The sequence below is a fragment of the Xenopus tropicalis genome, chromosome 3 (genome assembly GCF_000004195.4).
Source record: "Xenopus tropicalis strain Nigerian chromosome 3, UCB_Xtro_10.0, whole genome shotgun sequence".
In the NCBI taxonomy this organism is placed as follows: domain Eukaryota; kingdom Metazoa; phylum Chordata; class Amphibia; order Anura; family Pipidae; genus Xenopus; species Xenopus tropicalis.
In genome coordinates, this window is record NC_030679.2 from 128974961 (window position 1) to 129002720 (window position 27760).

General features: G+C 40.1%; 1 protein-coding gene across 2 annotated transcripts; it reads right to left on the reverse strand.

Annotated features, from left to right (window-relative positions):
• Positions 1-2226: 2226 nt before the first annotated feature.
• On the reverse strand, positions 2227-27760 carry LOC100487393 (chromaffin granule amine transporter). Of its 2 annotated transcripts, none has more exons than XM_031899299.1 (15): positions 27581-27760; positions 15847-15976; positions 14569-14833; positions 14422-14480; positions 12631-12714; positions 11764-11856; positions 8743-8832; positions 7760-7803; positions 7609-7669; positions 7304-7399; positions 5358-5436; positions 5202-5253; positions 3976-4159; positions 3267-3400; positions 2227-2727 (listed from the first exon to the last, which is right to left on the reverse strand). In XM_031899299.1, exons 2-15 carry the CDS (start codon positions 15959-15961, stop codon positions 2590-2592), a joined length of 1494 nt encoding a protein of 497 aa, XP_031755159.1. In that variant the 5' UTR covers positions 15962-15976; positions 27581-27760; the 3' UTR covers positions 2227-2589. The 2 variants fall into 2 exon arrangements, with proteins under 2 accessions (XP_031755159.1, XP_002932741.2); XM_002932695.4 differs by lacking the exon at positions 27581-27760 and adding an exon at positions 21242-21463.

A 27760-nucleotide genomic window follows, 5' to 3' on the forward strand; every position in this document is an offset into this window, starting at 1 on the left:
GGAGGAACCTGTAGTTTACCAAACACTTATATTGATTAGGTGCATCTCACAAAGGGTGGCGTGTATTGCTCATTTTTGCTATGACATTGCAACATTTTTAGACCAGTAGATATAAGACTGACCTCTCCACCCTGTCATTCAAGAGCAGGGGTCCACAATCTTTCTTATTAATGAGCCACAGTCAAATGTAAAAAGACTTGGGGAGCAACACAAGCACCATAAAAGTTCATGGAGGTGCCAAATAAGGGCTAAGATTGGCTATTAGGAGCCTCTATGCACACTATCAGCTTACAGGGGCTTTATTTGGTAGGAAATCTTGTTTTTATTCAACCAAAACTTGCCCCCAAGTCAGGAATTCAAAAATAACTACCTGGTTTGGGGGCACTGAGAGCAACATCCAAGGGGTTGGTGGGCAGCATGTTGCCCCCTAGCCACTGGTTGGGGATCACTATTCAAGAGAGTGGGATGCATGTTTGTATGGCAGCACGTGACAAAGATTGAAGAACTGACTAATGTCGAAAACGTTTAAAGTAAAAATCAGGGTAAGAAAATAAAAGGTGAAACATTTTTACAGGTATAGTAACTCAGCAACCAATCAGATGTTTGCTTTCAAAATTGCTGTCCAGAAAACCCTACCTGTGGATTGGTTGCTGTAAGTTGCTAGGCAAGATTCCAACTTTCTAACTTTTTATGACATTCCCTAAGACTTTTTAGTGTTTATCATACAAGAGTAGAGATGGGCAAGCACAGGATGTGAAAATGTAGGGTTTCAAGCTTACCCATCACCAAAATGCTTAGACGTGGCAGCACACAGAGCAATCATGGCTGGCTTCCAAATGAAAAATACATATATGGTGCAACATGATGTTTTTCCTCATAGAACTGCAATATCAAAAGCAGCCTGAGAACCAAAAATGTATTCTGCCAAAAGACCAAGTGGGATTTTTGTAGATATAAGATATGTAGTAGTTTCTGAGATGAAGTCATTCTCAGTCATTGCATGAAGTCAAATAAATGTATAAGAGTAATTCGGCGCATGATGCTTTCCATGAACTCATTGCTGCTATGTTTTATGGGCCTACCTTCTGCCTGTAATAGAACAATGTTGCAGTCTCTATTCTTCTGCCAGAACTGTGCAAACTGGTTTCTAGCAGCGAGAATGTTATACAATAGGACAGTGATCCCCAACCAGTGGCTCGGGGGCAACATGTTGCTCCCCAACCCCTTGGATGTTGCTCTCAGTGCCCCCAAACCAGGTAGTTATTTTTGAATTTCTGACTTGGTTACAAGTTTTGGTTGAATAAAAATTTACAACTAAATAAAGCCCCCTGTAAGCCAATCTTAGCCCTTATTTGGCTCCTCCATGAACTTTTATGGTGCTTGTGTTGCTCTCCGAGTCTTTTTACATTTGACTGTGGCTCATGAGTAAGAAAGGTTGGGGACCCCTGCAATAGGAACCTCTGGGCTATGCATCTGCATTCATCATTAAATTGCAGTAAATAATATAATAGTCTGGTAAATTCACTGTGTTTTTTTTTCATTTATTAGAGGACTAAAGGCTTTAAAAAAAATATCCAGAAAGTTTGCTCCTGGGCACTTTTGCAGTTAAAATGAGATCTATTTTGATAAAAGTCTCTTTTCTTTCTGCCAGCCCCTGCAGTAATCCAAGGTTTAGAGCTAAACTGGCAGCCCACTAGCTATTTCTCTATGGAAGCCTTTCCAATCAGAAGCCACCTGGTACTGGTGCCAGATTTAAATATAAATCCCATTCTGACCTGTGCATTGTTCCAAATTGTAGGGCTAGACTGTGCTATTTTACTGCTTATTGTCCGATATTACGGGGACCGACTCCTTGATTGTTGCTGTCCATTCTGATTGCTACCTGCACTGTGCTTGATGTTTGAACTTGCTACCAGACTTTGCCTAATCTACTTGTTCCCTAGTTCCAACTTGCTACTTTTAAGTCCTGACTGCCTTGTGGTCCTGATCTTACATGGTCGCTGGGGTATGGAGAAGCGTCCCCAAATCCAGCAAAGTGCTTTGACTTTAATATTGTGACATTGTGATTACTGAAGCTTGGATGATGAGATAGTTAGCTCTACTGCTAATATTATATACCTAATGTATAGCATTTGGCACTTTATACATGTAAATGTTGTAACATAAACACAGGAACAAATAAATCACATTATTATAAAACAGTATACAATAACACACATCCAAGTCTTGCAGACAAGTTCCATACATTTCTTTAGGAAGTTAAGGAAGAACATTAAGGGGACGATTTATCAGACCGCACTGTATAATGAACTGCGTATTTCCTAAATGTAGACCAATGACCACTGATGGTTGCTGTAATGCATTCAATTCATTTTCAGTACCTTTAAGATAAATTTATTAAAGATGTTGCAGATTACCACCGGCAGGGTTTAAGTTTGGGCAGGGATCAGTTCTTTAATGGTAACTGTCCTGATGCAGTTAATGGAGCGATGCTCTCCAAGGCTTCAGTTTGTCACAAGTGAGAAATGAAGTAGAGCATTCTGATGATAGTCTGATGACCTCTACAATCCATGTGATGTGCATTGAAGGTCAGTGTGAGGTCCCTTTTTTCCTGCTGACTGTTGAGTTATATTCATCATCACTATGGTCTGAAAGGATTAGGTCCGGCCCGTTGGTCTGAGTCATGTATGTCTTTGTCTGCATTGCACACTCTTGGGTTAAAATGGCCTGAAACATAGAACAGTCTGTAAGATAAACCTTCCTCTTTACACCACAAAGATCTCACAATGCAACACTAAGCTCATCTGCATGTTTTTCCTTTGCCTTTTCTATAGCCAAGGATAGTAGCATCTACGTTGTTGACCCTATGTTACAGTAGTATAGCTCCTACACTATTGGCAGAAAAAGGACTGAACAAGTTTTACAGCTAAAAAGAGTTCTATAGGGTTCATTTATTACATGTAGCTGCAGTCAATTGGCTTGTTTCTTCCATGGGAAGAGGCATTTAAAGCAGCCACTATAAGCTCAATATGTATGCAGAATGCCAAGGCCTTTAATGTAGTTAAAAGTAGTTGCCATAGGCATTTGAACCAAGGCCTCTAGCATGTGATCCATTAGGAGAAGCCAGCCTCTTAAAACTGTACTCGAAGTAGATAAAAGAATATGGCAAAGACACTGCTTTTATTTGGAAGGTTGACATATATATTGATATTGATAGGAAGAATATATCGATACTGGGTCTGCCCAAGGAATCTATGGAACCTTACCACTTTCTCTTCCTTCGCTGGTGGATTGCGTAGCAGAATGCAAAGTGGAGAGAACAAAATGTTTATTATTCCGATGATCACCATTAACCAGGAGAAGCCAATATTGGATGCAATTACTCCTGCTAAGGAGGGTCCTAAGGAGAAAGAATGGAAAACAATGAGGCAAGGACTTATGTAGTATCATATTCAGATCAGGAGCAACATCGAGCTAGTACAATTGGGCCTAGAAGGTAGACCGCTATATGTTAATAGATCTTCATGTGTGTTTTGTCCACCCCAAAAAATGTTTTGCCTCTGTTTTGGGTTGTATGTCATGATCTTCCTTCTACTGCCCCCCTCCCATCTGCCCTTGTACTGTAAATCTCACTTCATGGACATGGGCCCAGAGGGAAAGAAACCCACATTTGTAAGTATTCTTTTAAGTGTTCTTTTCAAGTCCTTTCTCTGACCCCACCTGCAGATAAATGGTCTGCAACCCCGTTTTCTTACACCACTGCTTGAAACCATTGTTTCTTACATTTTTACCACCAAGTAGAATGGCAACTCCGATACTTTGTAATAAGTAAAGATTACTACATCTGCAGAGCATGATTTGCTGAGCATTAATAGTAAAATCATGTAGGTTCTCTTATAATAAAATAATTAATATTTGCAATTGAAGAGACATAAAGATATGTCTGACTGCTAAATAGACAAAGGAATTTCTTACCCACAGCAAATCCTAAACAAAGAGCAGTGTCACAGATGGCATATATGCCACCGTAGACTGAGGTATGGCGCAGGTCTACTAGATACCCCATGATAGGCATTATGGAGGAATCCACCATTCCAAGGGCAATCCCAATAGCAGCATTGGGTCCAATCAGTCCATAGATGTTTCTAGCTAATGGAACCTTGTGCAAAGAAAAGAATGGGGAAAGCAAACTAAATAATAATAATGATAGGACAATTAGTATCATACGAATACTTTCTTCTTCTATGATCTTTCTTGTTTTCTGCTAGTGGACTGTTAGTAATTTCTGCTGATATACAGTTCTACAGGGGTCATTTAGTATCACCGCAAGTCGAAGTGCTAGAGCACCCTTTTGTGGTCATCTAAAAATCACTTGTGTTGAGGATCTAGCTCTGTTCCCTACCTTGTGCTGGATTAGAAAGTTTAGTGAAGATGCGAGGAAGACACTGCCATGGGAGGAACACTTGCCATTACAGGGCCTGAATGACTCGTAAATCCCACTCACCTTGTGTAAAAAGGAAAATAACCACCTTCTATTGAAACTGGAATGGTTCATGCTCTGAAAACAAATTCTATCAAGCCTGTGACTGCATCTGGTCCTGGGTGTAGTTCATGACCAAACTGCACGTGGGCCCAAGTGTTAAATGTTTAGATCATTCCAAAAGGCCCACTGCTTATTTTGCTCCTGTCTCTAAATGAGCAGATGATGGACCTTATTTGGTAGCCATGTTTTAGACTTTGTAAAAAAAGTAGCTGTGAAGGGAAAGTCAGATTGGGTGAGGAGTGAGCTCTGTCCAAGAAGTGGGAAATGGAGAAGGAGCTTGTGCAGTATTTTGGCGAGTCGAGAAAAAAACATAGGATTGTGAGTTACTCTTTATAATTTTCCTGGATAACTTTGCCCTAATACTGATTGGAGCAGTATTAAAGAGCATGTTTTCTATAACTGCAGACTGCCAGTAAACCAGACTGTTATGGTTACAGAGGAATGGACTTTGTTTATTGCATGTTATTTGCCATTAATGCTTATTTTGTAAAAGGAAAAAAAAAAACCTTACTGTGAATAAAACGCAAATGAATACCTTCTTTAAGTTACCCTGCATGTTTCTGTCTTTTTGCAACATGTACCAGGACACATACTGTAGCTATGGTTTTGTATGTCCCATGATTGTGTGAGTTACCTACACATTACGAGTGACACTTACACACAGAAGCCCGCCTCCCACCACGATCATTCCCAGCATTGAGCACAGCCACCTGAAGAGGAGAAAGAGCACTGTAACCAAGAAAACTGCTCCGAGAGAGCAACTTTATTTCAACTTATAGGACATTAAATAAAAAGCAGGATAAGTTGTTCTCACCGACCCATCTTGTGTGATAAAATCCCGAAAAGATTTGTACAAATGAGGTACGCCACACTTGCCGGCAAAAAGGCTATCCCTGCAGGAAACAGAGAACAAATGTGAGCAATTGCATTACAACTATATTTATAACTGCTGATGCAAACAGAATGTTATAAGGGTCACTTTAAAATGGATAGACGCAAGTTTAGCCCACAAAATGATGGCTTCTAGGCCACCATGCTGTAATCACTTGTCAGAGAGTAGTAAACAGTTGTGGCAAACTGCAATAAACATGATTCTTTGTGCCAATTTTTGCACTTTGCACCTATCCATTATAACTGTAAATGACACTTATATAGTTTAAATTGTAGGTACATATGCTTTCTTGCCATATGATACATATGCTTTTCTACTATTACAGAACTCAGTGTCCAGCAATTGTACAGCAGAAAACATCAGATGAAATGGTTAAATGTTTGGACTGTGGACGCTACAATGACCACTCCCACCTGATAATGATGTTAGTCCCCTCCAGGGAGCGAGAGTCCTTCCTTTGGTAGGGTACTGCTTCTCTCATTAGATTAACTTAAGTACAAACTAATAAAAAGCTTTGATTTACAGTGGTATCTTAATGTTACATCTCTTTTTTCTCTTTAGCCCTTGTATAAAAAATGGATCCTTTTCTCGAAAATAGGGCCAAAGGCTGCTTTACCATCAGTTTTAAGTCTGAAAAGTATAAAGTCTTGCACTGATGTATATAATATGCTCACTGTTTAAAGAAATAGATATATAAACCAATACAGGTATGAATCCATTATCCGGAAACCTGTTATCCAGAAAGCTCTGAATTATGGGATGACCATCGTCTATGGCAGCGTTTTTCAACCGCTGTTCCGCGGCACACTAGTAGAGATGTTGACTGGTGTGCCGTAGGCAGGGCCGCAATTTTTACTTTCAAAGGGGGCCCGGCAATGCTACAGTTTTTCTTAGTAGCCCCCTTTAATAAAATCCGGGCCCTGTCATTGGTTGCGCCCCGTGTGTACGGGTGACGTCAGTACGCACGGGGCGCAACGTTATAAAAGGGCCTGTGTGCGGTCGTGTGTAGGCAGAAGTGCAGAGGCGGCGCGCCTGTGGGATACGAAGATGCTGCTGAAGCCACCGGAGAAGCCGCCGAAGAGCAGAAGTAAAATGCTGCTGGGCACCAATGTATTAGGGGGGGCCACGGGGCACACTGACTTATGGGGGCACTGCTGCTGGGCACCAATGTACTAGGGGGGCTGGCTCTTGGCACCAATGTACTGGGGGGCACTGCTGCTGGGCACCAATGTACTAGGGGGGCACTGCTCTTGGCACCAATGTACTAGGGGGGCACTGCTGCTGGGCACCAATGTACTAGGGGGGCACTGCTCTTGGCACCAATGTACTAGGGGGGCACTGCTGCTGGGCACCAATGTACTAGGGGGGCACTGCTCTTGGCACCAATGTACTAGGGGGGCACTGCTGCTGGGCACCAATGTACTAGGGGGGCACTGCTCTTGGCACCAATGTACTAGGGGGGCACTGCTGCTGGGCACAGAGTTAAATTTTTTAACATTTTCTAATGGTGGTGTGCCTCGTGATTTTTTTCATGAAACAAGTGTGCCTTTGCCCAAAAAAGGTTGAAAAACACTGTTCTATGGACTCAATTTTTATCAGATAATTCAATTTTCTAAAAGTGATTTCTTTTTCTCTGTAATAAAAAAACAGTACCTTATCCTTATTGGGAGCAAAACAATCCTAGTGGGGTTCTTTAATGTTTAAATTATTTTTTAGTAGATTTATGGTATGGGGATACATTACAGAATGGTCCATTATTCAGAAAACCCAGGTTGTGAGCCTTCTGTATAACAGGCCCCCTACCTATATAGTATATTGACCAATTTTTCTTGCACATCACTGTTATTATTTTTACCTTTCCTACTTACCAAGCTGCCAGTCTGGGGAACACATAGTTTCCATCATCCATATAGGCAAGGTGGGCTCCAGCATGCCAACGGCCATATTAGCAATCCAAAGACATGCTATAAGAGCATAGTAACACAGTATGTTTTAGTTTTTCTTTTTTTGCATAATGAAGGCATAAAGTTAAAACCACTGAAAACATATGGGAAATATACTTAGGTCTAAGGGACCTATTTTAATAAGGGGTATCACATTGTCACAATGAGGTTTATTCAGTTGCTATTAGTATGTAATTCAGTATAACCCCATTATAATAACAGTATCGTACCTGCAGCCACTAAAATATACGGATCTCGGAGTAGTTCATGGTAAGGCGTTGGGGCAGCGGTCTGTAGAAGAATAGAGCAAATATTTTTGCTTTTGTTTTTACCTGTAAGAGGTCTTTCTTATGACTGGAACCTGCTAAACGTTTTACTTACTGTTGGAGAGAATTTGGAAGGTCTTAGAATACACAGCTGTAGAGCTGATGGCAAAAAGACAGCCAGTTAATATTTATATTTATATATATATACGTATATACATTTTTTTTCTCAAATACTTGCTACATCTTTAATGCATTGATTGCAATATCATAGGTAGTGATAAGAGAAGTTTTTCGCCACGCATGGATTGGCAGCAAATTTCAGTGGGTGCAAAAATTTGGGGTGGAAAAACTCACTGCACGTAAAAAAAATTGTTGTGCGCGGCATTAAAAAAAGAACAACAATTTTGCAACATGTCGCAAATTTTTCCAGAGTTTCACAATGTTTCCTGCGAAATGAAGCGGGACAGATTCGCTCATCACTAGTCATTGGGTGACACGGAGACCATTGCATGGCTGGATCAACCTGTGCAGTAGCATTCCCTTCTAAGGGCAGACCTATTATTGATGCAACAGGGGCTTTCCTGGACACTTAAGTCCTCCAAATGAAAGTATTAAGAGTATTTAGATTTTACAGCAGGGCTGTCCAATTGGAGGCCCTTCAAAGGATTTTTATGGCCCCCAGTCTGCTCGGAAGCTTCTTAGACTTCAATAGATGACATCTTTTTAACCAATATTGTATGTCATATAACTGGCCCATTACATGTTTGTTGTACAGCACTGTTTTACAGTGATCTTCTATTATATAAACATTCTTTGGCCCAACAGATGTTTTTCTCTCTTGGTTACCCTTTATCTGTAAGGCCAAAATCCATATCTTTTAAATAACTGTGCCCACTTAGGCATAGTTTTATAGGAAAATATTTGGATTCACAGTTTTGCACAGTCCACCCTCAAGGCTTTATTTACTTACAACGGTGCTTACTTGCAGAAGTGTAATGAGAGGTTAAATTCTAACTTGTACTTGCAACTGCACCTATGTTTGTACATGAACCCCTCAGTTATAGTAATGTTCTATTTATACACTTATGCCTAGCTTACCTCCGTCCAACAAAGCCAACGCAGCAAGGACCAGGAATGGAGAAGACCTTCCAACAAATTCATACATAACTGAACCAAAAGGAGCCCCGGCTGCAGATAGTAAGTGTTTAATTATTTTTATGGAAATGGTTCCTTAAACATCCAGTCGTATTAACATTTCTAAGAAAGGTATGAATAAATTATTACTTTCAAAGTCCTTTTGTGGGCCACCTTTCTTGGGGTGTCTGTATGTTTACTGGAAGCCCAGGGCTCTTGCATTGTATGTGTATTTGGAATATATTTGCCTATGTGTCTTTATGAGCCATTCTCAATACGGCCAGATATGTTATTCTGAAACACCCAGAGAACTCTGCTGTGCCCATGTATCCTGTCTTTTGGTGAAATGGTTCTTGCAGAGCTTTTGCACATGGAAATGTTCTTCGCACAGTATCTCATTTGAGGTCAGCTCAGTCAAGATTTATTGGATAGGTTAAAATGACATCCCCTGAACTGTGTTTTTCCTTTACGTCCCTAGAAATGTTAGGGGGATGTACCTGGCAGGATGTGCGCTTTTTGTACTGGCAAACATTTTGGAAATGCTTCTAGTTGCCCCACTATGAAAAGTTTTTTTAGGTGTCCTCTGTCATCTTTAGGATCACAGTCTATAAGACAAGGTAGTCCTCTAATTCTAAAAAATAAAACAATAAGTATTTAGTGCTCTTAGTGGTCTTGGTAGTCTGTGAAAAGTACGTCTTCTATGTTGTTGTAGAAAATGTTGCTTTTGTAAAACAAAAAGAAAACCATAAAAAGCACTTATAAATAATGTGAGTGTTTTTTTATAGGCAAAGTGATGAGTGTCCTCCACCTTCTCAGTGTGATGAGCCAAAACACTCACCAGACTCCGCAAAACAGCACGCTAACCAGAATCTGCAGTTGTTAGAAGTGGTGGGTGTATCCTCGCAAGGTTATATAATAAGAGGGAGCAAAAAAAAGCATAATAACGTTTCTTGTGATAAAAAACCTGGACAAAACAGGCTACTTACAAGATTGTGGTGTGATACAAGTAGCCTGTTGTGTGCAGGTCTTTTATCACAATAAATGTTATTATGCTATTTTTTGCTCTCTCTTATTATATAACCTTATGAGGACACGCCCACCACTTCTATCAACAACTGTAGATTCTGGTTAGTGTGCTGTTTTGTGGAGTCTGGTGAGTGTTTTGACTCATTAAACTGGGGTGGTGGAGAACACTCATCACTTTGCCTATAAAAAACCACTCACATTATTTATAAGTGCACTTTATGGTTCCCTTTTTGTTTTAAAACATACTGCACTATATTTTGATTTTTGTCTGATTTATTTTTATTCACTTCCACTATATGCTTTATAATCTTCTACTTCTATCTTTTTCATCCCCTAAAGCTGGCCATACACGTGGCGATCTCACGATGTTTCGTACGACCGTCGGTCGCACGAAACATCGTCAGATCCGCCACACACCATTCAGGGCTGAATCGGCAGGTAAGGAGGTAGAAACAATAGGATTTCTACCTCCTTCTGCCGATTCAGCTCTGAAGGGAGAATTTTGGTCAGGCGCCTTCTATGGCGCCCGATCAAAATTTTCTAACTTGGCCGATCGGCGAGCCGACCGATTTCAGCAGCTTCCTGCGATATCGGTCGGCTCGCTGACATGCCATACACGCACCGATTATCGTACGAAACGAGGTTTCGTACGATAATATCGGTGCGTGTATGGCCACCTTAAGGGAGGGTGGATTTGAGTCCAGTGAGATTCCGCAAGAAAGATTAGGTGAGGGTAGGAAACCTTTTAATGATACTTAGCCAGCATGCAGGCCAGATCTGAAAGTATCCCGAGATAGATAGGGTTTGTGTAGACAAGCATTTAAGCGCCACTGTGAATAAGTAGTGGAGTTAGTACTTAAAAAGCGACTAGTTTTTTATATTACAATACTGAAGTGACCTCTAGCGAAGGTGATTCTTTCTCCTAAGATTTTATTCACAGCTGTATTTATCTTTTGGTATGAGGCAAACCTAAGATTCTCTTGGGTAGACTAGAAAATTGACACTCTTATTGCACCTGTTTAGATCTGGGGGTACATGCCTGCTGGAACAACTACTATAGAGCACACTGCAAATGTTCTGCTACTCAACCCACAGCCTTGTAAGTACATATTAACTGAGTAGAAGTCAATACAACAATACAGGTTGAGTAATCTATTTCAGTCACCAAGAAACAATTAACTGCAAGTCAGGTAAGAAAGGTAGTTCTACCTATCAAAAGTTACTTTTCCTTTGGTCTGATCGGCTTCCACACAGGATATTGTTGCCCATTAGAATGCCTCCACCAGACTAGGAAGTACTTTCTGGCTCACTCCCTCTTATTGGGCATGCATTACCTCCACCAGAGGAGAAACTGACAAACCACCCCCTTTGGCCTTCTATATGGATCTCAAAGTTTAATTTTAAAGTCCCCTAATCTTTCACCTGTTATGAAGTAGACTGACTTTACTGCTTTAGCTGAGTAATGTATCTTCTCCAAACATAGACTGGAGGAAAGTAAAAGCCCAGGGCAAGTATACCTGCATGAATAACAGTGCATGTAAATACTTTTAACCTTTCTGCCAGAGTTATTCCGATCAGTATGCCAGCCGCCAGCAATTCCATGGGTCCACTATCTCTATTGATACCATTTGCATTTACACAACACGTGAAAGGGGAATAGGGGCAGTTGGCAAATATAAAAAGATTTTTTCATACATGAATATGTAGACAAGTTTAATATGTAATATTTACTTCTTTACAGCCAGTACTGGGAGTAACAGAGTTCCTCTATGTTGCTGATATAGATTTTAAAACCAATTTCAAAATGGAGTTTGTAGTCTTTTTATTTTCTCATAAAAAACCCATAATATATGGCTTTCTAGTACAAAGCCAAACAAATGTGAAATCACATGTACATGGTAGAAAAGACACCACTACCTATGCCAAATGTCTTATGAGAATGCTCAAGGTGGTACTTACCAAGCACCCCCACTGCCAGACCTGTCAATGCAATTCCCATAGCTTGTCCTCTTTCAAAGTCATCCATATATACACTTGCCAGTAGGCCCAGACCTGAAGGAAAATATGCATTGATGAGTAAATAAATTATAGGAAATTTCTTAAATGATGGGGGGAATGGGTACTTGTTTCAATTTAGACACCTTTTTACTTACAGTAAACAAGCAATTGCTTTGATCTGTGCAGAAGGAAACATTAAAATACATACCTGATAGGTTGCTATAAGTTACTAGACCAGGCTCCAAGTGTCTACAATGCTGCTACCCTACCCTCATGGTTTGCTGTCAGTGTGGAAGGTTCTGTACATCTTAATATGTAAAAAGTGTCTCTCTGTCAGCACTGGGATCCTGATTTAAATTCTAAACTAGGCACAAAATCTGCACTGTTCTTTTTTGGGTTCCCATACATGCTTTAAAAACCATATAAACAGGTTAACCGGCTCCTGAATAAAAAAAAATGACCCCAGTGTTGTGTGTTAGAAACCTTTGTAAGACCTTTTTGAGATATTGTAAACCTCACTGGGGAATAGAACAGACAAGAGACTTTGTAAATTATTATTGCCTAGCTTATCATAACCTTTCCCATACCACTCCTATTCTGTTATTATCGTCAATCAAGAAACAGAGAAAAAGTGGCCTAGAAGTGCCATGTGATTTGACATCATCTGGGGAAGTCATCAGGTCAAGGCCATAAGTGGGAAAAGTTCAGGGAAAAGTTCTGAGGTTTCTTATAGCCTTTAAAGAGGTATTCTATAAAACTGTGCCAGAGCTGATAATTCCCTGTTCTGAGCACAATATTATCAGACACATTCTATAAAGGAATTGTAACCTGCAACAGAAGAGAAGGAAGATCCAATGCCCTGTATTGACCGAGCCACAAACAGAAGTGCATATGACCCAGAGAAGGCGAACACTGAAAAAGAGAACAGTAAGGTATATTGAAATAGATTGTCAGGTCGATCAGATGAATAAAGCACATACAGTATGTATGATTACTGCCAATGTTGCATTGTCGCTATATAATAGCTTACAACAGATGAATCAATGGGACTATTTAGTGTAGTGGCCAAAATGTCATTTGTGTTTCTAAACACCAACAAGTATCTGAGCTCCTTCATTATAGTGTTAGCATTGGTTCAATGTTAGCAGTGGGATCCCAGTAATTAATGGCAGCCTATAACTGGCCGTTTGTGCAGTTGGATATGGTTGGTTATAGCAAGGATGACCAAAAGCAGCAGATGCCCTTGAAAAGACTCTTAAGGTGGCCATACACAGGAAGATTCTACAATTAATATTACCAATAGATTAACAAAGAGAATCTGTAAGTTATATCCCACTGGTCCTGAAGGTCCCACAGGTCCTGAATATATATGTAATCAATCTGTCATTGTAATGAGCTGTAGGAGTTGCATTTTGTTTTTGAGTGCACCCTATTTTAGCAATCACTGCGTACATTTGTGGTGCTTTATAAATAAAAACATACTTTGCAATATAATATATAGTGCACATTATTATAGAAATGGGAGGGCACAGATGTTAACATCCCAGAAGAACCATGCCACCAATCAGCCCTGGCTATGCCCTGTAACATTCTGATGACAACCCATTGTTACCTTACCATGTCCATTTAGAAACAGATCCAGATCCTTGATTTTCCATCGGATTGGGGCTCGTTGATGCGGTCCTCAGTCCGACGGTGCCTATGCCTACCATTGTAATTCGATCATATGGGCATATTGGTAGAAGATCCTGGTAGAATCTTCCCGTGTAATCAATCAACAAACGTTTTCAGTGAAATAAACAACCATTTATTGGCTCAAAATTAAACAAACAATTCAAAAAAAGCAAACATACTATACCAAACAATGGATAGTCCTCTGATGAAGCACCCAATGGTGCAAAACACGTTAGGAGAGTGGGTACCATGAGACACTGGGATGCACCTATCCATTGTTTGGTATAGTATGTTTGCTTTTTTTGAATTGTTTGTTTAATTTTGAGCCAATAAATGGTTGTTTATTTCACTGAAAACGTTTGTTGATTGATTACACGGGAAGATTCTACCAGGATCTTCTACCAATATGCCCATATGATCGAATTACAATGGTAGGCATAGGCACCGTCGGACTGAGGACCGCATCAACGAGCCCCAATCCGATGGAAAATCAAGGATCTGGATCTGTTTCTAAATGGACATGGTAAGGTAACAATGGGTTGTCATCAGAATGTTACAGGGCATAGCCAGGGCTGATTGGTGGCATGGTTCTTCTGGGATGTTAACATCTGTGCCCTCCCATTTCTATAATAATGTGCACTATATATTATATTGCAAAGTATGTTTTTATTTATAAAGCACCACAAATGTACGCAGTGATTGCTAAAATAGGGTGCACTCAAAAACAAAATGCAACTCCTACAGCTCATTACAATGACAGATAGATTGAACTTCTGTAAAGTGAACCTGGAGTAGCCCAAAGCATGTGGTACCTCCAAAGCATTTATATGGCTCTCAGTGTGTCAGTATAAGTAATATAGCCCAACCCTCAAACATGAGGTATGACAATAACCAGCCCATTACTGTCAAAAGTTGCTTAGTATTAGTACTAAGAGAAATACTTACTGAGAGTGGAGAGGAACAGGATGACAAAGCCGGCAAACAATGGAGCATCAAAACCAAACCTGAAGAGAAATAATAGCTTTGCGTGAGAATTCCAGTTCTGTGGTACTGAAAATTAAATGTTTCTTTGCTAGTCATGTAAAAGCTTACCTGTTTGTGATCAAGCCCACTAAAGGGTTCACTAGGAGCTGTACGATGGCTTTGGATGCAAAGAGGAGACCCACTTGTACATTTTCACTGTGTAAGGTGTGTTTTTTCTTTTCGCACTTGTTGCTAGAGTTGGTGGGACTGTCGTGCAGTGACGCATTGAACAAGACAGAGGAGTTGTAGGCAGAGATTGGGGAGTGCAGTTCTGTTGTGGTGACGCTTGCATTTTTAAGCTCTTTTTCATAAAGAAAACTTGGGATAATTGGAACTGTGGGAGACATAAAAATCAAATAAAGACTCCCATGTGTGTTAGCCTCCATTCTAACAAGATTTAATAAAAGATGCAATGATATAGTAACCTTTTGCAGTAAATGTTTCCTGATGATTGGTTGCTATGGGTTATAAGACCTATCCTTGCCATAACCTGATGCACACCAAACTCCAACTAACACTCCTTCCAGGTCAATGACTAAGGACTGTTCCACAAAAATAGCCACTTTTGGGAGGTATGTTCCTCATGATATTAATGGGCTTCATGAAGAATTGAATTATCTGCTTGGTGTTTATTTCCTCTGTAAATAATTACTTAATTACACACAAGACCCATCAGTATTCTGTAAAATATATCCTTATTAATACTACTGAGTGATATCAGCAGTTCTTAGGGATGTTTGACTCATTGGATCTTGACTATTATAAGAAATAATACAAGATAAAAACACAGGGATATTAGAAGTCAACTCAGAGCTCCATAACCGGTAGAAAATCACTTGACCTGTGGCCTTGTGCCTTTAACTAGTCATGGGATTCTGACGTGATTTGTAATTTACTGTAGGCTCGTACATAAGTCCTTGTATTTTTAGTAGCAGAGTCTATAGAATCCCATTTCTTTCCCAGTTGTCAGGATACACAGTTGTGACCAGTGTTTTGTTACCTTTATGCTATTAGAATAGTGTGGAATATTTAGTTCAAGATCACCTATTGGGTTTTATATGGGCTGTCCTGAGTTTACAATATTCATTTTTATTGGACATAACTGACCCTGGATCAATTGGTTTGAGGTATGGCTTAAAAGTCATGGTTCTTAAACTGGCAGTCGGCAATCCACACTTTAGTAAAGGGGTAGGGCAGATTTCCCGCTGGCAACAAATCTCCCCATGTGTCATAGCCCAAAGGTTTTATTTCTAGCTGTACTGTCTGCACGTCAAAAAAGAAAATGAAATGGCAGTTAATAAAAAAGAGAGAATAGCGAATGATAGTATATATTTAACTTTAACATACCCACAACTGTGAAAAGCATATTATCCAAGAGCAGAGCCACACAAACCACCACAAGGACTAGCTGCCGGGATTCCCTCTTCTCCTTCAGCCATTTACAGGGAGCACATTCCATCATGGTGACAAGGGAAGCCTAAAATATATGAAATAAAGCAACATGATCACCCTCTATATTTTGTTCATTCCAGTACGCCCACTAGGGTTTGCCTGATCTGTGTGTAATCTCTTTGACAAGTTACTAATATTAGTGCTGTTTTACTCCTATATGAGGATGTAGTACCTTAAGTTTTTTTTTTATCACAAGTCCCTGCTTCTACCTTGGAAAGCACTGGGGACTGGGATACAGCTGCTCAGTGGAACTTATAGGAATTTTAAATACATTAGGATTATTATATGACCCTATTTTCTGTGAAATAGTGTCCCCCCCATTCCTGCAAAGTTTTTTTTCTCAAAACCCATCAGTTAATAGAGTTACTCCAGCAGAATCCTGCATTGTAATCTGTTTTTGAAAAGCGCAAATTGTTTTTTTTTTATATTTAATTTTGAAATGTCACATTCTTCATTTCCCAGGGTGCCACAGCCATGTGACCTGTGCTCTGATAAACTTTAGTCACACTTTATTGCTGAGCTGCAAGTTGGAATGATATTCCCCACCCCCCCAGCAGCCGATCAGCAGAACAATGGGAAGGGAACAAGAAAGCAGCTCCCAGTAGGTATCAAAATACCACTCAATAGTAAGTAATCCAAGTCTGGCTTGGGACTCCTCCAGTTACATGGGAGTAGGGGAAACCATAGGTTACCTGAAAGCAGTTCTAATGTGCGCTGGCTCCTTCTGAAAGCTCAGACTCAGGCACAATGCACTGAGATGGCACCTACACACCAATATTACAGCTAAAAATACATTTGTTGGTTCAAGAATAAAATTGTAAATGGTAGAGTGAATTATTTGCTATGTAAACTGTGTAATTTAGAAATAAAAAGTACAACATAAAAATCATGAAAGAATCCCCTTTACTTGTTCCGTCATCATACAACAGGGTAATGGAACTTTAGGCATGCCAAACATTCTAGAACTACACATATAGCACTAAAGTTTAACCGCCTACTGAAATTGTTTAAAATGAATATAGTAAAATAAAGTTTTGTTAAGAAAAATATATTTTGTTGTATACTGCAGTTATGTACACAATGAGTTTGAGCAAAGTGTGATCACAATGACCCAGAAGAATCCAAACAAGCAACACAACACAAATAGGAACCAGCAAAATTGTCTTTTCAACAAATAAATTCCTTGGTAGGTCTCTAGACCAGGGGTCCCCAACCTTTTTTAACCTTGAACCACATTTTAAACATAAAAAATTTGGAGAGGAACACAAGCATGAAAAAAAGGAACAAGGACAGGCAAACACTACTTCTAATAGCAATTATATATACAAATAAGTCAAAAACCATTACAGGTATCGGACCCCTTAGCCGGAAACCCAGTATCCAGAAAGCTCCGAATTATGGAAAGCCCGTCTCCCATAGACTCCATTTTAATCAAATACTTCACATTTTTAAAAATGATTTCCTTTTTCTCTGTAATAATAAAACTGTACCTTGTACTTGATCCCAACTAAGATATAATTACCCCTTATTGGGGGCAGAACAGTCCTATTGGGTTTATTTAATGGTTAAATGATTCCCTTTTCTCTGTAATAATAAAACAGTACCTGTACTTGATCCCAACTAAGATATCATGAATCCTTATTGGAGACAAAACAATCCTATTGGGTTTAATTACTGTTTAAATTATTTTTTTAATAGACTTAAGGCAGGACATCCGAATTACAGAAAGATCCCTTATCCGGAAAACCCCAGGTCTCGTGCATTCTGGATAATGGGTCCCATACCTGTACAAATATGCCATGAATGTATATTGCAAAGTTGCTTAGAATTATGTTTTCTTTTATTAGGCAAAAAAGGATATTTTGGGTTGACTTATCCATTTAATTTATATTGGCAAAATAATAGTCAACCCTCTATTTATGCACAATGACTGCGCACAGCAACCACGCTCACGCACACATCCATCTCACCGTGATTCCCAAAACAATAAAGGAGACGGGCACAGCAAAGCAAATATTTAAGCATTTAGGGGGAAAATCCACAAAACAACCACATGTGAATTATTATGTGCTGTGCAAAGCTTATGTATAACCCCCTATATGTTTATCCTACATCTCCTATTATTTGTTAAATGTTTTTTCTATCAGGTTTTTAGTGAATGTTTTAATCAGTGCATCCTACCATGGCATAATGTAACTGCTCTCACTTGCAAGTACTATTTCCTTTACTTTAGCTGAAGAAGTGATCAATAAAGCCGGAGATTTAATGATAATGTTGCCTCAACTGGATCCTCATTCTGGTGTTGGGAGGGAAGGCTTTCTATGCTGATGCTCACACATATGCTTATTGCTGTTAATAATTAGGTGGCCAGTGGTTCTTCACATACTTTTTGGATAATACAGACGCAGACAGGGTAATAGTTACAGTTAACAGTTGTCCTCACCCAGATGGCTCAGCGCATAAGTACAAAGTCCTTACAGTGGTGCTTCAAGAGCGTACGTTCTACCCTGATTCTGTCCAGTTGAATCCATACTCTGAGGTCCCACCATTTCTTCTAACCCTGGTGGAGCTTGTGACAACTCTACCGAGCTACCCTTAATCTAACTCTCTTTCCCATATTTAATTACACGTAGAAGCTAGCCCTCACATTAGCTATCCTGTTCATAGGTCCCTCCTTCCTGTGTTCCTCTGACATTTTCTTTTTGAATAAGCTCGCATTTCTACCAAGGCCGCCTTTTCAGGGATCCCCCAACCTTTTATACCTGTGAGCTACATTTAAATGGAAAACGTGTTGGGGACTACAAAAGCATGAAAAAGGTTCCTGGGGGTGCCAATAAGAGCTATAATTGGCTGCTTAATAGCCCCTATGTGGACTGGCAGCCTACAGGAGGCTCTGTTTGGCATTATACTTGGTTTGTATGCAACCAAAACTTGCCCCAAGCCAGGAATTCAAAACTGAGCACCTGCTCTGAGGCAGGGTCAGACGGGGGGGTGCAGGGCCCACCTGGGCTGCTGCCCCAGGGACCCCGCACCCCCCGGGTGCCCTGGCTGCATCCCCCACAGGGGCCCCCACTTGACTTCCTCCCCTGAGCATGCGTAAGTGACGCGTCAGGGGAGGGACACCGCCAGCTGGGGGAGCACTGTCAGGGGCCGGGTCTGGGCCACTGGGGATAATTTCCCGGTGCCCTGGCGGCCCAGTCTGACCCTACTTTGAGGCCACTGGGAGCAACATCCTAGGGGTTGGGGAACAACATGTTGCCTGCGAGCCACTGGTTGGGGATCACTGCCTTAGACTCTTCTCACCATACAAACATCTCCACTGACATCCCTTGGTTAGTAGGGATTTCCCACATTCCATAGCTAATAAAACAACCTCTAGCTATACCCCCAAGAGACTCAGCCAGCAGCTAGAGATACACCTGGATGGAGATATCAGGATAAATGATGACTCCCCTACATGAGCATTTTCAGACAAAAAGCATATCATTGGTTTAGAAAGATGAATTCTTTGTACACAAGATCTGTCCTGCTAGGGGCTCATCAATCATCCTTCATATACACAGTAAATATATTTTGTATATTTATACTTTGCTTTACAGAGATTATTCATGCTTCACAGTCGCTCCTGCCCCAGTGGAGCTTACAATCCAAGTTCTTTATCACATTCAAACTATGGGTCATTTTCCAGGAGCCAATTAACCTGCCTGTATGTTTTTGGAGTGTGAGAGGAGACAAACAGACATGGGGAGAACATACAAATTCCTTGGAGGTAACACAGGAACAGGAAAACACAACCTTATCTAACTACACAGCCATTGTGTCTTTCTAGAGCAACAAAAGGCAAACAATAAAGGTTGAAAGCATTGCTTAAGATATTCATAATCACACAAATATTAACACGATGCTATAACATTTCTCAGTTTAAAATAAAGTTTTCAATACAAGGTTACAGGGGTGGTTTACCTTAAACTTTCCATTTTTTTATAGTTTTTGAAATATTTGTCTTCGGACTTTTCTATTTTTCAAATTGGGGGGGTCACTGACCCCAACAGCTGAAAAACTATTGCTCTGTGAGGCTACAATTTTACTGTCATCATTACTTATTATTAATCATCTCTCCTGTTCATACTCCTATTTGGTTGCTAAATTTAATTGGAGCTGCTGAAATTCAAAATTGGATAGTAGCAAAAAGTTGAATAAGAAGAAGAGGAGGATGTTATTTAGGTATAGTAACAGGTGTATTAACTAAGAGAAGCGGTTGTTATTCAACCAGGGACAAAATAAACAGTGTCTGTTCCCTTGTTTGCTCTTGCAATACAGAGAGAGAGCTTTATCAGATGATTATTTGAAAAGAGATGAAGATTACGAACCAAGCCAGCTGTCAGGGAAGAAGGCTTCATTGTGGGACATTGGCACATTTATTGACTAACAAGGGTGTGACAGATTTACAGCTCTGGAGCTGTTTCAATTATAGGTTAGTAATCCCAGCATCCTCCGTCTGCTGAAAAGATCCAGTAGAGAAAAACATAGGTAGTTTTAGGGTATGGCAGAAATGGCCCCCAGCATCAGAGGGGATCCTGTGGGGGATGTTTAGTGGCTCAGTGGTTAGTACTACTGCCTTGCAGCACTGGGGTCTTGCAATTCTGATCAGGGTACTTGAAGTTTTTATGTGTTTCCTCCTATGCTCCAAAAACATACAGACAGGTTAATTGGCTACTGTTAAATCTGAGCCTAGTGAATGTGATAGGGACCTTTGAATGTAAGCTCCACTGGGGCAGGGACTGATGGGAATGATGAACAATCTTGTTAAAGTGCTCCAAAGATCTAGATCCAAGTGGTATGTTTAGTATACACAACTCTCTACCTCCCAGGGACATCTGAAGGAAGGTCCTAGACTAAACATTCCTGATTAATATCACAAAACACCCCCCTTGTCTGGATGAAAGCTATATCCATTCCTTATATAAACTTATTCTTATACAGTCCATTTTTTAATCATAGGATAATATTTTATTTTGTATCATGCCTCCCCTACAAAAATGAATTAGCATCCCATCAGTGTCAGCACATCAGAAACAATTAGTTAATAGCATATTTAAGAGCCTATTGAGGAATTTAAGCATGCAAATAAATCCAGCAAACTAGTAAAATGACTATGATATAAACAAATCAATAATAATGATTTAATCTGTAACTTGCTGTGCTGGGCAGAATGCCACCCCTTTGTATTTGGTGCCCTGTATGTGCTACAAAACCCAGCGAAAGAGAAAGACACAACCATAGACCTTACCTTGTGATCACCTGGCTGCAATATTGTTCACCATGGAGAGGCTTGTCTATATCTTATAGCAGACAGGATGGAGATGGACTGTCCAATAAACATTTAATTACAAACCTTCTAGATTTGGCCCTCAAGCTCAGTGTCTGCGTCATTAGGAGTGGGGGGTTAATAAGCCTGAATTCTGCCTGCTTTCCATCAAGGTTTATCTCAGTCATCAAAACACTATTCAGTCTGAGGATGGATATAAAGGCAGTCATTTCCTGGTCAGCCTGTTTGCTTATTTTGGTTGCCTGGGGCAGTTTGACGTGTGCTTGTTGTGTGCCTGTGGGTCTTAAAGGAAAAATCTTCCTAGGGAGATGAAGTAGGAGAAGGGGGAATGAGAAGTGATCAATTCATGGGCAGGGGCTTTATTGCCAGGATGCTCTAAATGCCTATGATTTTCATAGTCTTAAATACATATTTCACTATAGGCTGTACAAAGTTAGCAGAGAAGGGGAACGTAAAGGGATGTCTGGAGTGCAGGGGAGGAGAGCAAACATGAAAGTGAGCAAAAGGAGAATGGACAAATCAAGTAGAATAGGAGGAAAGCTAAAAGAGAAAACAGGGTCAGAAAAGGAAGGACTTTGGAAAATGAGAGAACAGAAAGGAGTGGCAGCATGAGCAAAGATAATGCTATTAGCAAAGTGATAGAGCAAATATGGAATGGAGAGACAAGGGAAAGTGAGCGGAAGAAATTAACAGAAGAGTTTATTAGAGAATGGGCGAACATTGAAATTTAGGGAAATGAAACCAGAAAAGAAAGGGAAAAAGCAAAATGAATGGGGTAAGATAGGACATAGGGGCATAAAAGGTATAAGAGAGGAGGCATGGAGGATAAAGGCAGGACAATCAAAAAGGGAACTAAGAGAATGACATGGCAGGAAAGGGGTGGAGAGAAGATGAAAAGAGGGAGTGGTGGGAAAGAAGATTATAAGAAAAAGGGAAGGAGGGAAGAGAAGTAGAGATGAGGAAAGGGGAGCATCATAAAAAAAGAATGAAAAAGAAGTTGGAGAGCAGAAAGCAAAGTTAAAGTGAAGAAGCAGAAAAGAAGGTCAAGAAGGAAAAAAGTATCTGTAACAATAAGGGGAGACTGGAAAATAAATTAGAGAGAAGAAGAGAAACAAATGGGGAGTCACAGGTGGAGAGGGATTGTTGTAAAAACATGGAATAAAGGAGAGAAAGATGGGGCAAAATGGGGATTTAACTGTTAGATCACAAAGGTAGAGAGAAAGACATGGGAAAATAAAAAAAATAATGAAACGAAAGGCAGAAGGGAGAGAAATAGAGAAACGGGGAATGGGATAGTGAGTGATTGTTGTATATATTCTGCACAGTATATGGCTTGGGCCTGTACCATGTGCTCTTGAATCCTAGCAAGGCCCCTGCTACTCTAAGGTGTGGGGTACAACGTACAGCTGCCTGTCTGAACAGAACAGATTTATTTTAATAAATAGTGTTATTACAAGGCCTGACAAATATACAAAGAAGATTAATTAACCAGATATTTCTGGCTGCAAGGCAAGTTCTAGCAAGATCTTGGAAATCCTTTTCTAAAAATGATAACCTACTTAAGCCCAAAATTGACTGGATATTCATAAATGAAAAGCTGACAAGTATCGCACTAGATAAATACCCATTATTCCTTAAAATATGGCAACCATGGATATCTTGATTCTTAATTTGAATTATGTTTAACAATATATTCCTCTGTATTTACTTAATTTTTTTTTATTAATTTCCTTTTCTTTTAGTTTTATTGAAATACAGTATATAAATACAAATGCTATTCTTGGAGCTGATATAAAGCATCACAGATAAGAAAAAAAACAACATTATCTCAATATAAATGACAATTTGTATTAACGCAATAACATTACCTAACTGTTATAGGAATATGCAACTCAATTTATGTAATGTGAAATGTTTATTTAGTTGCTATAAAACAATAAAAATTATAGAAAACAAAATAGTGTTATTAGATCACTCATAATGGCCCCAGTGCCTCTGAGCATGGCTGCAGGCTGAAGTCTAAAATTGTGATACAGCTATAGGATCCCTTATCCAGAAACCCATTATCCAGACAGTTCCGAATTATGGAAAGGCCGTCTCTCATAGACTCCATTATAAACAAATAATTCTAATTTTTAAAAATGATTTCCTTTTTCTCTGTAATAATAAAACAGTACCTGTACTTGATCCCAACTAAGATATAATTACCCCTTATTGGGGGCAGAACAGCCCTATTGGGTTTATTTCATGGTTAAATGATTCCCTTTTCTCTGTAATAATAAAACAGTACCTGTACTCGATCCCAACTAAGATATAATTACCCCTTATTGGGTCAGAACAGCCCTATTGGGTTTATTTAATGGTTAAATGATTCCCTTTTCTCTGTAATAATAAAACAGTACCTGTACTTGATCCCAACTAAGATATAATTACCCCTTATTGGGGGCAGAACAGCCCTATTGGGTTTATTTAATGGTTAAATGATTCCCTTTTCTCTGTAATAATAAAACAGTACCTGTACTTGATCCCAACTAAGATTGTATAGTCAATATTGTCTGTTATCAGTTATATATTAGTGATATATAGTAGTCGCTCAGTAGGGCAGGGGTCCAAAAGATAGTAGCAAGGAGTGAGCCAAGAACCTACCATTTACTCCTAAACTGAGCAAAATTCCAGTTTTGGAGCAATTTTCAGAAGATTCTGGATAACAGGATACTGGATAACCGATAAAATCACGTTTGCAGCAGGTACCATACTCTGCCTGCCCTATGCTGCCTGTGTGTGCCATACTCTGCATGCCCTACCCTGCCTGTGTGTGCCACACTCTGCCTGCCCTATGCTGCCTGTGTGCCATACTCTGCCTGCCATACCCTGCCTGTGTGTGCCATATTCTCCCTGCCCTATGCTGCCTGTGTGTGCCATACTCTGCTTGCCCTATGCTGCTTGTGTGTATGGCACACACAGGCAGCATACAGTGACGCAATGCTGGCACTGCTCCTACAGTCTGCACAATAACTATATATTAAACTATATATTAAAACATTTTTTAATTGCAGTACCACCTCAGTATATGTTCTTTTTGTAGTGTGCAGGGATTATTTGTGGATTTCTACTGCTATTTCTACTGAGGTGTGAACAGGGAAACAATGTGGGTGATTATAGTCTAAACCTGAGGTGTGAACACTGCAGGGGGTGAACAATGCAGAGATTAAAAGGTGTGAACAACACAGGGGATTACATATTTAAACAATACAGGGGGATTACAGCCTGAATCTGAGGTGAGAACCATGCAGGGGGTCAGTTAATCTCAGTACTGATACCATTTAAAGTTTACACAAGAATAAGCCATCAAAGCAGCCAGACAGGTGGGGGACCACACAGAGGGGGGTCGGCCCGCGGGCCGCCAGTTGGACAGCACTGCCTTAAATGCTAGTGCAACAGGAGGGTTAAATCCCTTCAACGTGTACTGTGTCTCCAGCAGAGTTGCTCACAGCATTATCTGTGCTTTAATCAATGCTAAGTTGACAAATGCAAGCTTGTGCCCTCAGGTGGTATATGCCATTATAATAAATGAGGTTTACGTACATTGTAGTTCTGCCATTATACAGTGCAGCAAAGTGATACAGCATTTTTTATTATAAAAAGGTCAATTATACTTTAAAGACATGTTCCTTCTGGTTCAGAGGCTGCACTGAGCTTACAGCTTTCATTTAGGACTGGGGCAGCCCAAGGATACAATAGGCTGGAATAATCTAAGTCTAGTCCAGTCTAAGCACAGAAATATTTGCACTTTACTACAGGGTCAGATTTGGGGGTGCAGGGCCTTCAGGGGGCCTGTACCCCCCAAGGGATCCTGCCATATACAGAAAGTGGTTTTTACTGCAGTCTGGCCAAAAACTTTGTTCCCTTAAGCTTGATGCTTTTTTTTAGCCAGTAATGCCCCTGTGGCTACAGCAGCTCATTTATGTAAACTATAGTAGTCTTTCTAAGGCAAACACGCTGGTTTTACCAGCACAGGGCAACAGTACATTATATTGTAATATTTTAGAGTACTTTTATAACTGTTCCTTTAAAGTAAGCTTTATCAGAAAGGTACGTAAATACAGCCAGAAGCACTTACAGTAATGCTGCACTGAGTCCTCTATCAAAAGAAACAGGATTTCTTGTCTCTTTTTTTGTAAACATGATGTTCCAGTGTCTGACTTCCTCCCTCCGGGGCCAGAGTCTGCACAGTTCTCTCCTCTCTCCCATCTCCTGCTCCCCCTCCCACCAGAATGCTAAGAACTCCCTCCCCTCTCCCTTAGGAATGTGTGATCTCAGCTAGAACAGCTAGACTGCAGGAAGGAAGCAACTTAAAATGGCAGCTGCTGTTTTAAGCAAACAGAGAAAGCTTCTAAAGCTGTTTACTCAGGTATGGTAATGGTTTCTGCAGAATAAATATAATGTTCTAGGTGGCACTAATGTGGCAAATCTATTGATACAGGTATCGGACCCCTTATCCGGAAACCCATTATCCAGAAAGCTCCAAATTACAGAAAGTCTGTCTCCCATAGACTCCATTTTAATCAAATTATTCAGAATTTTAAAACTGATTTCCTTTTTCTCTGTAGAAATAAAACAGTACCTTGTAACTGATCCCAACTAAGATATAAATAATCCTTATTGGATGCAAAACAATCATATGGGGGTTAATTAATGTTTTATTGATTTTTTAGAAGACTTATGGTATGGAGATCCAAATTACGTAAAGACTTCTTATCCAGAATACCCTTGGTCCCAAACATTCTGGATAACGGGTCCTATACCTGTAGTAAAATGCCAAAATGACTTTCCTTCTCCTTTAATGTTTGGGCCTGGTTCAAGGAGCAGAGTGCGGTGCCTATATCCACAAGGCAGCCCTGTTATCAATTCTTGCCCCAAGCAAATATTAAACAAAGGGCTCTAGAGCTCTTTGCAATTCATTCATGGAAGGGTACGCCCACATCCTGCCACGCCATCCTGGAACTACAAACATTTGCAGTAGGAGTACCTTGGGTTAGGGCAGGTGCACTGTGGGTACTAATTGCTGTCCCTTAGGGCTGGACGTTTTGTCACCTATGCATATTCTCCTCAAGCGTAAGCAAGAAGTCTCAGAGTCCAAACTTCCCTGGGACTTTACGGTGGGAAACCATATGCATCCCAAATTCTACCCACAGTAGCCCGAAGATGTTGCCTCACTATACATGTTTTCGCACTGATCATTTACATTAATACTGGAGAAAAGTGGACCTTGGACTAGAAGAGATTAAGTGCGAGTGGCAAAAAGCTCTGTGCACTTTAGTCCTGAAGAGAAGTATAATATGACCAACGTTTAGAGCAAATAGCTTCAAATTGGAGTTGGCTTCCTAATTCCAGTTTGGATAATTATTTGTTCATGCATAGTTACATAGTTACATAGGGTTGAAAAAAGACCATTGTCCATCAAGTTCAACCCATCCAAGTAAACCCAGCACACAACCTATACTAACCAATCTATACACTCACATACATAAACTATATATATACAACCAGTAATACTAACTGTAGATATTAGTATCACAATAGCCTTGGATATTCTGATTGATCAAGAACTCATCCAGGCCCCTCTTAAAGGCATTAACAGAATCTGCCATTACCCCATCTCTAGGAAGGGCATTCCCCAACCTCACTGCCCTCACCGTGAAAAACCACCTACGCTGCTTCAAATGGAAGCTCTGTTCCTCTAATCTAATGCATACACAAAAACAACACAAATATTGTATTAAACTGTCGGAGGAGAGCGATGGCCATACTGCAGATTCTTAGGTCAGTTTCCTGAATTCACCTTTATCCGGGAACGTTAGAGGTATCATCAAAGGCCAGTAATGTTATGGCTCACTAGTCGGATAGTCCAGACTGCTCTCTGTAAATCTGCCTTCAAAAACCATGCCCTGAAAGTACTCAGCCACAACTGGAAAATATTCTCACAATTTTTCCAGCTTCTCTTATGTATAGGATTCCTGTTTTAAACCAAAAATATGGGGTATCCTTTTACATTTCTATGAAGTTATGTTATCAGGAGCTACTTCCATTTCAGCACATACATATCAACACTTTAATAGCAGGCCATTCCTACTTAGACAACAACCTTAAAAATGCATTGAAGTAGCCATCACTGGTATATTAATGGTTTTAAATAGGACCTAAGCAGTGCCCAAAGCCTGTATACAATTTACTTTGGCTCGTATTATTTTTAACAGAAACCGCATATGGGGAATGATAAAAAATGTCCTATATTCTCACCTAGCCACTTGTGCTGTCCTTTCCCTTTCATATCATCCTAATGCTGTAATGCATGCTTTCTCTTGGTTGTAGTCATTGCCATGTCCTCGAGGTCAGCTTATCCCTCATGTTCACCAAAAAGCAAGGTTACTAGTTTCTGTGTCTCACTATTGGCTTCGGAGCAATGTAATTACAACTTAC